The following is a 12,169-nucleotide window of genomic DNA, read 5'->3' on the forward strand; positions in this document are numbered from 1 at the left end:
AAGCATACAGGGAGTGGAAGATGGGAGGGATCAGCAAGGAAAGCTACCTTATTGAGGTCAGAACATGTAGAGATAAAGTGAGACAGGCTAAAAGTCAAGTAGAGTTGGACCTTGCAAAGGGAATTAAAACCAATAGTAAAAGGTTCTATAGCCATATAAATAAGAAGAAAACAAAGAAAGAAGAAGTGGGACCGCTAAACACTGAGGATGGAGTGGAGGTCAAGGATAATCTAGGCATGGCTCAATATCTAACCAAATACTTTGCCTCAGTCTTTAATAAGGCTAAAGAGGATCTCAGGGATAATGGTAGCATGACAAATGGGAATGAGGATATGGAGGTAGATATTACCATATATGAGGTAGAAGCGAAACTCAAACAGCGTAATGGGACTAAATCGGGGCGCCCAGATAATCTTCATCCAAGAATATTAAAGGAATTGGCACCCAAAATTGCAAGCCCATTAGCAAGAATTTTTAATGAATCTGTAAACTCAGGGGTTGTACCATATGATTGGAGAATTGCTAACATTGTTCCTATTTTTAAGAAAGGGAAAAAAAGTGATCCGGGTAACTACAGGCCTGTTATTTTGACATCTGTAGTATGCAAAGTCTTGGAAAAAATTTTGAAGGAGAAAGTAGTTAAGGACATTGAAGTCAATGGTAAATGGGACAAAATACAACATGGTTTTACAAAAGGTTGATCGTGCCAAACCAACCTGATCTCCTTCTTTGAGAAAGTAACAGATTTTTTAGACAAAGGAAACTCAGTGGATCTAATTTACCTAGATTTCAGTAAGGCGTTTGATACCGTGCCACATGGGGAATTATTAGTTAAATTGGAAAAGATGGGGATCAATAGGAAAATTGAAAGGAGGATAAGGAATTGGTTAAAGGGGAGACTACAACGGGACCTACTGAAAGGTGAACTGTCCTGCTGGAGGGAGGTTACCAGTGGAGTTCCTCAAGGATCAGTTTTGGGACCAATCTTATTTAATCTTTTTATTACTGATCTCGGCACAAAAAGTGGGAGTGTGCTAATAAAGTTTGCGGATGATACAAAGCTGGGAGTTATTGCCAATTTAGAGAAGGACTGGGATATCATACAGGAGGATCTGGATGACCTTGTAAACTGGAGTAATAGTAATAGGATGAAATTTAATAGTGAGAAGTGTAAGGTTATGCATTTAGGGATTAATAACAAGAATTTTAGTTATAAGATGGGGACGCATCAATTAGAAGTAAAGGAGAAGGACCTTGGAGTATTGGTTGATCATAGGATGACTATGAGCTGCCAATGTGATATGGCCGTGAAAAAAGCTAATGCGGTCTTGGGATGCATCAGGAGAGGTATTTCCAGTAGAGATAAGGAGGTTTTAGTACCGTTATACAAGGCACTGGTGAGACCTCATCTGGAATAGTGTGTGCAGTTCTGGTCTCCCATGTTTAAGAAGGATGAATTCAAACTGGAACAGGTACAGAGAAGGGCTACTAGGATGATCCGAGGATTGGAAAACTTGTCTTATGAAAGGAGACTCAAGGAGCTTGGCTTGTTTAGCCTAACTATAAAAGAAGGTTGAGGGGAGATATGATTGCTCTCTATAAATATATCAGAGGGATAAATACCGGAGAGGGAGAGGAATTATTTAAGCTTAGTATCAATGTGGACACAAGAACAAATGGATATAAACTGGTCATTGGGAAGTTTAGACTTGAAATTAGACGAAGGTTTCTAACCATCAGAGGAGTGAAGTTTTGGAATAGCCTTCCAAGGGAAGCAGTAGGGGCAAAAGATCTATCTGGCTTTAAGATTAAACTCGATAAGTTTATGGAGGAGATGATATGATGGGATAACATGATTTTGGTAATTAATTGATCTTTAAATATTCATGGTAAATAGGCCCAATGGCCTGTGATGGGATGTTAGATGGGGTGGGATCTGAGTTACCCAGGAAAGAATTTTCTGTAGTATCTGGCTGGTGAATCTTGCCCGTATGCTCAGGGTTTAGCTGATCGCCATATTTGGGATCGGGAAGGAATTTTCCTCCGGGGCAGATTGGAAGAGGCCCTGGAGATTTTTCACCTTCCTCTGTAGCATGGGGCACGGGTCACTTGCTGGAGGATTCTCTGCTCCTTGAAGTCTTTAAACCACGATTTGAGGACTTCAATAGCTCAGACATAGGTGAGAGGTTTTTCGCAGGAGTGGGTGGGTGAGATTCTGTGGCCTGCATTGTGCAGGAGGTCAGACTAGATGATCATAATGGTCCCTTCTGACCTTAGCATCTATGAAACTATGAATCTATTATTTGTTAGTGTCGAATGGAACTGCCAAGTAGTTTAGGTCCCATATTTGGCCATTCATATATCATCTGGTGGGGAATTCTAAGTGGCTGATTCTGCTCCCACTTGGCCTTATACTGCACCCCTTCACAAGCCTTGGTGTAGCAGTCCATAGGTGGGGCTGGGAAGGCTGCTATAAGTTAGAGAAACCCTCAGGGCTGCACTAACTGATGCTGACGAGTGTTTTGGCCCTTACAGCATCCCAGAATCCAGAGTGTGTGAAGGTGGCATAAAATCACCTCACCCTGAGGTGGCCTTCTGCACTGAATCTCTCACCAGACAGCACAAAATCTGTCCCTAAATATCAGTTTTATTCATGCTCCTCCATTCCTCCCCTTGTGTTTCAATCTCATTGGGAGTTAGGTGCCTAGGTGCCTTTAGAAATTCCACTAGGTATCTATCTGCATCTTTTGACATCTAAATATCTTTAAAAGTCTGGCCTTTAGGCACCTCTGAAAATGTTACACTTAATCCTTTAGTGTTTATAAAGCACTCCGAGACCCCCAGACAAAAGGAATTGTATACAGTAAGGGTAACATTTTATTACATTACATCATTACAAAGCAGGGTCATTTTTTTTAGTAGTGTGTCAAACTGTTGTGTTTGTGGCTTGTTTGAACTGGCTGCTGACTTTCCAGTTTACAAAACAGGGCTTGTGATTGTAACTGACTTACAGATTTTCCTAAAGAAAACAGCAAAGATAGTGTTCTGTCCTTCAGAAATGAAGTGGTTCTAAAATTACTGCTTGTCCTTCACTTTCCCTGTTACAGCGTAATACATAATCCTTTGCAGGCATTGCTGAGATATTCCTGTGCGTAGCACACAAATAAATTCCATGTATCCCTGGCTGTCTCACGTGAGCATTACTTCTCTTGAGCCCATACTACTGTAGTCTCAGAAGGCCCAGGAAGTAGGAGATTAACAACGTTATGCTGTATGTGTTCTGTTCATGCACATTAGACATACTTACTGACAATGAAGTCAGGCGCCTCATGCAGTCAGCTGTTTTAATAATCTACATTAATGGCTAAATTTTCAAAAATGGGTGTCAAAATTATGCATGTAAAATATGCAGTTACTATTTTTGCATGTGCACTTTTCTGCTTTTCTTATTCTTAATTTGTGAGCAAACCTGATTTAGGCTCCTACAGTATTCTTCTGTATAGCCCTAAGGGCTGAGTGAAGTTCTTGTTGTCTGGTGAATAATAATGAAAACCCTTTAGATGTAAGGCAAACCTGGTGAACAAGCAGATGTAGATGTAGTTTTGTGCCGCCCCATGAGAGATCAGTGTCTGATTGTCTGAGTCCTCTCCAAGGAGCATGCTCACACCTAGGTGGGTTGCCCATCAGTGACACCTCCCCCCAACTCCTGTACCAGTTGGTCTAAGGAGCACTGTTGTCAAGACACATTTCTTCACTGGTAAGCGGCTACAATCCGTGGTGTATGTTGTTGAAGAAGACAGGGAAGAAAGTTAGCAAGGAACCTCCAAGACTTCCTCAAAGTAGTGGAAAATCTTACTTGGGGGCATGGGTGGGGAGGAAGAAACATGCTGGTAGTGGACAATAGTTGCAGCTAGATAAATTCTGTGTCAAAAACAGACGTTGAGATATTGGACCGCATACTGGGTATGAGATTTCAATGTGACTGGATGGGATGGGGCAAACCATTGTGACTTTTGGGTTTTGTACACAGTGGCATCATATCTTAAATCTGGGAAGAGAGGATCTCCCTCTAAACAACATTGCTGAGGCCACACCTAGAATAAAATGCTTTGTTCTGGGCTCCTTCCTACCAGAAAGATGCAGACAACCAGAAGGAGACAAGCAGAAAAATGATAAAAGGAACTGCAAGGGTTGCTTTCTAAAGATAGAAACTGAACTGTCCTGCTGGAGGGAGGAAGAGTATATAAAAGAGCTATAATTATATAACTTGGCAGAGGATGCACAAAATTAACTATAGGACGTCTCTTTTTCTAATTTCTGTCAAGTATGCAAATGATTAAACGAAACAACAAATAAAGTGGTAAGTCTTGAATGACTTTTGTTCCTCTATACGCAGATGATGAAAGCTGCCCTGCTGACATGTTTGCTGTGGGATTTGAAGAGATGGTGGAATTAAATGCAGGGAATATTGTAAATACCAGGTAGGTGAAAACAGAGCTGTGCTTTGTACATTCACCTGCATATAGTCACTCTGTGTGGGAATGTGTTTGTCATTAACAAATGCCAAGGTTACCAGCCCAAATGTGCACTCTCTCATTTTTATACAATGCATATCATTGAGCTTTCTAAGCCAATGCAGGGCCCTACTTTAGCACTGTGCTCTCAGTATCCTTGTCTGATGCTGAAATGTTAAACTGTCAAAGTCTCTACACACAACTGAAATGTATGTGTGGAATTTTACAATGTGAGCAATATCTCTCTGTGTTTAAGTATTTATGTATGTGTATTCATAAAGGTACTGCTAGGGTAGGAAGTAGAGGTAAGGAATGAACTTTTCTTGTCCGTGCATGTAAAAAAATTTGTTCCTTGACAGGCTGGAGGAGGACTCAAGGGGAAAGGGGCAAAAACAACCAAGGAATGTAGCGTTTCACTGCTGATTCTTCTAGCTTAACATTGAGATATCATCTTTAGGAATAGCAAAGCTACAGTAGTATGTAGCATGGTTGGTGGGTCAGTATTCATCTGCATGTATCAGTGGATCTTTAGGACAAGAAAAATAAGGAGGTCTACAAGGTCAAATCTATGCAGAACATGGCTGCCCAACCATCACTTGAGAGTAGCAGTGCATTCAATATTGAGCACATGTAGCCGGTCACCTCCTAAGCAGTTAAAGTCCATTTAGCTCTCACCTTACTGCCCTCTGCCTCGTGTTGCAAGAGCAGGGGAAAGAGACATTGCAAAGAAAGAGGCTTCAACATGATTTTTATTATTTCGTTTCTGTTCAATTCATTCAGTGTTTGTTTTTGTTCCAGTACAACTAATAGGAAGATGTGGGGGGAGCAGCTTCAGAAAGCAGTTTCCAGGACTCACCGGTACATTCTGCTGACATCGGCACAGCTTGTTGGCGTTTGTCTCTTCATCTTTGTACGACCTTATCACGTCCCCTTCATTAGGTACGAGGGTGTCATGTTTTCACAAAGGGTTTCCTGTGGCCTGGAGTTGGGAGCAGGGAAAGCAGGCCTGGATTAATCAATGTGCACACAGTGCAGTCGAACCAGTGCCGCCATTTCAGTGGGGGGCCTGACTCTAGGGGTACCAACTATACACACACACACACACACACACACACACACACACACACACACACACACACACACACACACACACACACACCCCATGGGCCAGGAAGGAGTTGGAGGGAGGACTCTGCCAGCATGCTGTGGCAAGAACTAGTGGGATGGAGTGGGGAGCCGGGCCAGCCCTGTGGGACAGGAACTGCTGCTAGCTGAGTGCAGGGTGAGTTCACTCTCTAACAGCCCCTCCAGGGCCTCTCACTCCCTCAGGGCAGAACCTGACCGCCCCCCCCCCCCCACACACACACAGATTGTCCCACCCTCTGGGGCAGTACCTGACCCTCATCCCAAGGCTTCCTAACCTATAGGAGAAGGAAAGGTGGGGGACACCTAAATGCCATAGTTCACAGGGCCCCAAAGTTCTTCAGTCTAGCCCTGAGGTGAAGGCCTGGTTTTTGCTGAGAATTCCTGCTGCAGAAATGTGTTCTTCATTTCGTGTAAGCTCATTAACCCGTACAATTGTAAACGTGAGGTTGGGCTAGGGATAGAGATAAAAATTCCTGTTAAAAACAGAATTTCATTGGCTAACAAATTCTTCAGACATGAGAAGTAATAATTTTACTTTATTTCTTTATTTGAAATAAAATCAATAGAAACGAGCAAGTTAGGACATCTGTACAGTATTTTACAACGTAAGCTGTACTGATGCCAAACTGGGCAAAAGGAGAAGACTCCCATCAAAAATAGACCAAGGAGGAGATATTTTCAAAAGCACAAATTGGAGTCCGGCAACTTGCTCCCTTTGACTTTCACTAGGAGCGAGCCATCTAATTGTCGAGGGCACCTTTATAAATTTCTCCCCGCTGAGCTTCCCTGCACCCATCCCCAACACAGACAAAAGCTGGAGAAAAGATATAGGCCTAATGCAGTTCCTAGAACCAACAGGGGAAGCAAATCCTAGAGTCAAGATCTCTCCTCTGAGAAGATCATTCCTTTGATAGAGGAAGGGAGCGTGGGTTCAAGTCTCTACTTTGCCACAAGCTTCCTGTGTCACCTTGGGCAAGTCACTTTCTCTCTGTGACTCAGTTGCCCTTCTGTAGAATGGGAATAGTAGTACTGGCCTACCTCACGGAGGCGCTGTGAGGACAAATGCATTAAAGATTGTGTGACGTTGAGGTGCTGTGGTAATGGGGATTGTATAAGATCCTTAGATAGACTGTCCTGCCGTCAGTCCCCAGGATGAAATCCTGGCCCCATTGAAGACCATGGCAAAACTTCCATTGACTTTAGTTGGGCCAAGATTTCACCTCAGATTTTTAACTACAGTAACCATTAAGAGCACCTTCCCCAATTGTTGTAGTAGCACAAAGGGAGAGGAGCAGTCTCTGAGGCACCCAGGAACCCAGCCATATGTAGATCCCTACCAACACCTTGACTTGCACCCTAAAGGAAATAGAAAGCCAACCTCGCCATTGCAGAACTATCATAATATTCTCCCTGTGGCCAACACTGCCAAACAGGTAGCTAGTGGCACTCTGCACCAGCTGCAGCTTTGGAGTGTTCTTCAGGGGTAGTCTCATGGAGAGAGCGCTGTAGCAATACAACCTGGAGTTGCAAGGTCCAGATCTGAGATAAAAGGCAGATTCACCTGGGAAAGAATATGCTTTTGGCCACTGATGACATCTGAGATCCAGGAGCAATCAGGGCTGCAAAGTACACTAAAATCCAAAAACTCTTGGGCTAGAGAGTGGATAATCTTGTTGGTCGTAAGATGAGAAAACTCTCCTACCGTATATTTATGCTGCTTCTGCCACCAGGACTCCTTTCTTCTCTAGATTTAGCTTCAGCGAGCTTACTGTCATTAAGTCTCCATTTCAACCAAGCGCTGTGGAACCAAATAGACTACAGCATCTGGGCCTAAATTGACAGAGACAGAGTTGTGTGACCTCTGTGTACAGTAGTGATAACAGGGGAACCCAAACTAGCTCCCTGTCTACCTCAACAGACTCACATACACATTGGGTAGGGTGGATAACAGAACAGAGCCTGCATGAAAGTGCCTGTGCAGTGGAATGAAGCATGCCTACGGATATGCAGGTGGGAGCGGAGTAATTGGCCAGAACTACACACTGGCATCTCCCAGAGAAGACTAGAACAATATCATCCACCCCATACCAAATGCACTGCTGGGTCACTAAAACCTTCGAGAGTTTCAAACCCTGCTGGGCTATCTTACTTTCTCTTTCACTAGTCAAATATCCACCATGAAGGTCCATGCCGTCTTCATGTCGTACCTAGCTCTGCAGTCAGACTAATGGAATCCAGGTAACACTAGTGTTCCCTTACTGCAGCCTTCTGCGTTCTAAAGGGAAAAGACTAAATTCCTGAATTTATTTTATTTATTTTTTATTTTTTTTAACTAACCTGTCTGATAAAAGTAGTCCAAAGAAGGAGAATAACTTTTACTAGGTGAAATTTGAGTACTCCAGCTTGAATAAAAAGGGATCAATAGCAGAATTACTCTACAGATTGGTTTCAGAGTAACAGCCGTGTTAGTCGGTATTCGCAAAAAGAAAAGGAGTACTTGTGGCACCTTAGAGACTTACCAATTTATTTGAGCGTGAGCTTTCGTGAGCTACAGCTCACTTCATCGGATGCATACCGTGGAAACTGCAGAAGACATTATATACACACAGAGACCATGAAACAATACCTCCTCCCGCCCCACTGTCCTGCTGGTAAGAGCTTATCTAAAGTGATCATCAAGTTGGGCCATTTCCAGCACAAATCCAGGTTTTCTCACCCCCCCTCCCCCCCCCCCAAACTCACTCTCCTGCTGGTAATAGCCCATCCAAAGTGACCACTCTCTTCACAATGTGTATGATAATCAAGGTGGGCCATTTCCTGCACAAATCCAGGTTTTCTCACCCCCCCCCCACCCCCATACACACACAAATTCACTCTCCTGCTGGTAATAGCTTATCTAAAGTGATCATCAAGTTGGGCCATTTCTAGCACAAATCCAGGTTTTCTTACCCTCCGTCCCCCCCCCCACACACACACACAAACTCACTCTCCAGGGGGTGAGAGAACCTGGATTTGCACAGGAAATGGCCCACCTTGATTATCATACACATTGTGAAGAGAGTGGTCACTTTGGATGGGCTATTACCAGCAGGAGAGTGAGAACCTGGATTTGTGCTGGAAATGGCCCAACTTGATGATCACTTTAGATAAGCTATTACCAGCAGGACAGTGGGGCGGGAGAAGGTATTGTTTCATATTCTCTGTGTGTATATAATGTCTTCTGCAGTTTCCACGGTATACATCCGATGAAGTGAGCTGTAGCTCACGAAAGCTTATGCTCAGATAAATTGGTTAGTCTCTAAGGTGCCACAAGTACTCCTTTTCTTTCTACAGATTGGTTCTATTGCAACTGTCAACCTGTTAGCACTCAGATATACAACAGTGGGCCATTGAAAGTCCTGAAAGGTTTTGATTTTAATAAGTGGCTGAGTTTCGTTATTTAATATTAATGAGCTGCTACAGGATACATGGACACAGCCAATCCTAGTCACGTGATTTTGTAGTTTAAAAATAAAAAAGAAAAATCCAGAAAAGGACAACAAAAATCATCAGAGGCAGAGAAAGATTTCTATGCTAAGGGAGATTAAAAGGTTAGACTAGTGTAAAGAGGAGATTAATAAAATGGGGTGTGATTGAAGTATATATCACAATGAATGGGTCAAGGAACTCAGAGGCTCAGGATACTATGAGGCTGTCTCACCACAACCTTTCCTATAACCTTAACCAAGAATGGAGGATTAGATTCCAGTTAATAGTTGTATAGGTTGGCACATCAATGGATGGCTTCTTAGAGCAGAGACAGAACACATGATTCCTTAAAATGGTCAAAACTCTCTGAGAAGGTGTTGATGTTCCCCATCAGCCAACCCAGGACCTAGTATTTCCCCACTGGCCTTCACCAGCCAGGAAAGAGAAGCAAAGCACGGGTTGTGGTATGAAATTGCCCCAACACCTCTAGAACCTCCAAGAATGTGTGTAACCAAAAGTCAACAAAGACTTAACGTTTGTCCCCTCCAGATATTGCCCTGCATCAACGGACACAAATATTCTAATCCAGTGCTCATGATTTTATGTACAAAGTAACTGGAAATTTTCTCAATAGGAAGGATTCACACAGGACTGGGGCAATTACAATTATGATCTCACTATTTGCTTATCTGAAAAGACAGGCGTGCATTATTCTCAAAATAGACTGGCTATCTGGGAGTAATTACTCTGCTAACAGGTGGTTTGTTTTGCCAAGTTGTAATATAATGTAAAACAATGATATGTTAATTGCTAAGATGTAATTAATAATATGGATGCAACAGGCAATTTGTTATCAAAACTGATGCCATTTCAGTGCTCAAGGTCTGAGTATTTGTTTCTAACAATCAACTAGTATGATAAATACAGATTTTATAATCTGTATGCTTTGATATTTGCATTGATACACCAGAGATGTGGCCCGCTCTCCACTACAAAAGTTGCATTTCATGGTATGGAAATGCCACTTCAGTAGATAACCAGCTGTTAGCAGATTCATGTCAGCAGAATGGAAAATAAAAGGGAGTAAAAAGTGACCCTTAATTATTGTCACTACTTCAAAGGAATTTTTTTGATAAAGACAAACATCAAAAGTAAACCTCATATAAGTTACAAAAGGTACAGAAATGTTTTCATGCAAAGAATGCTGAATAGTTTGGAAAGGATGCCAAGAGGGGTGGCCCAAGGACAAAGTTATTTCACTTGATTGTTTTATTACTGTATTGTTGTTTTTTAACTGGTAATCTGAAACATTAGAACATCTATACCGCCAATAGTAATGTTGCAGCAAAAGACCCTAAGAGATCCATTGACCAACATGAATCTCTGCTCATTCATGGATTTAATAACTGGAGGGAAAATAAAAGCATCATTCTAAATAAGATGGGGTTTTCCTTTCCACTTTCCAGTAATGACTGACTGATTTTTTTTTTCTCTCCCCCCAACCCCCACCTTTTTTTTTTTTTTTTTTTTTTTTTTGGTCCAGGGATGTAGCAATAGACACAGTGAAAACCGGGATGGGAGGGAAAGCTGGGAATAAAGGTGCAGTAGGCATCCGTTTCCAGTTCCACAGTACCAGTTTTTGCTTCATATGCAGTCACTTGACAGCTGGTCAGTCTCAAGTGAAAGAGAGGAATGAAGATTATAAAGAGATTACACAGAAACTCAGCTTCCCAATGGTAAGTATTTAGGATGTCTCAGACAGAAATGTTGTGAATGGGAGTGAAAATTATATCCTTAAATTTTTAATTGTGAGAGTCAGTAGCAATCTATACTACCTGGCAGGTCAGCACGGGAGGCAATTCAAAGTCATAGAGTATTCACACAAAAGAACTTAATAAAAAAGAAAGTAAGGTTGAAAGCTTATTTCCATGGAGACCAGCTAACCCAAAAACAAACAATACTTTCTTTACAAAAATTCTACACCTTTAAATAACCCAGATGTGAGAATGCCTGAACGTGAACAATGAAGGGATATAACCAGTTTCCCACCATCATAATGTTTCATCACTCACTATCACACCCACCTGATTCACAGATTGAAAACTTTATGCATTGTGGACCAGTTTGCCAAGATTACGCTTTAAGAACCAGGTGTGGTGGCATCACACAGACAGTAATGGCTCCCTGGTTCTCTGCTCAGACCCAGAACAGTTTAGTTCACCCTGGGGCTGCTCTAATTTGAATTAGTTAGCAAGAGTCCCTAAAAAGACCATTTTCTATCAGAGCATACCCAGAGTGTGTCATACTCCAGCTACTCCTTCTCTTTGATTGTGACATGCCACAACTTCTCAGTCTCCTGCACACAGCCTACATGCCTCCTGCTTTTCTTCATCCTTTCTCCCTACACTTCCCCTAGAGTCTCATTTCCCAAGAAGACCAAGCACAATTAATTTTTATCTTTATCAGAATGTGGCGCAAACAGACATTCTGAGATCCCTTTCCTCTGTATTTATATCAGATATGATATCTTTTGGATGGTATTCTGTTGATCACCTCTCAGTTGTCTCTGTTTAAGGCCATCAAGTGGCCCTGTAGGTTTTTTGTGGCTTTGTTCCTGTGCTTGCCTTAATGGTGTTGGCCGCGTTAGATTTCCACAGCTGCCATTTCTTTCAGACTTCTCCAGAGAGCCTGTAAGCCAGGGAACGAAAGGACCAGTTTATGATGTGTTCATTTATTTTGTTAAGTCAGCAAAGAATGGCATTTAGGTTGAAGAGCATAAAATTTAACTCCCTGTTGTTTCCAGGGTTTACAGGCTTGACACATATAGCATATTAATCAGTTTCCATTTATGTTAGAAATAATAGTCCCAGTATTGAAGACCTGCATAGAATATTCATTCTAAATGGCCATAAAATCATGCGTATAGCAGTCCTTACTTCCAATAGCTCATTAACTATTTTATATCCTGTAAGTTTACTATATTGGTGTATACTTTGTGTGTGTGTAATATATATTAACAGTGCCCTCTAGTGATGCTAGAG

The 12,169-nt window shown here is 42.1% G+C and overlaps 1 protein-coding gene across 6 annotated transcripts in view; it reads left to right on the plus strand.

Annotated features, from left to right (window-relative positions):
• Positions 1–12,169, plus strand: part of SYNJ2 (synaptojanin 2) — a 103,719-nt gene that overhangs the window by 64,148 nt on the left and 27,402 nt on the right. For all 6 annotated transcript variants that reach the window (XR_012158101.1, XM_073337776.1, XM_073337777.1 and 3 more), the window contains 3 exons: positions 4,397–4,481; positions 5,313–5,453; positions 10,672–10,864. Coding sequence is in view for 5 of the 6 variants with exons in the window: in XM_073337776.1 (XP_073193877.1) it covers positions 4,397–4,481; positions 5,313–5,453; positions 10,672–10,864 (419 nt within the window). In the remaining variant the exon portion in view is untranslated. The remainder of the gene's footprint in view (positions 1–4,396; positions 4,482–5,312; positions 5,454–10,671; positions 10,865–12,169) is intronic.

This window comes from Lepidochelys kempii, chromosome 3 (genome assembly GCF_965140265.1).
Source record: "Lepidochelys kempii isolate rLepKem1 chromosome 3, rLepKem1.hap2, whole genome shotgun sequence".
In the NCBI taxonomy this organism is placed as follows: Eukaryota; Metazoa; Chordata; order Testudines; family Cheloniidae; genus Lepidochelys; species Lepidochelys kempii.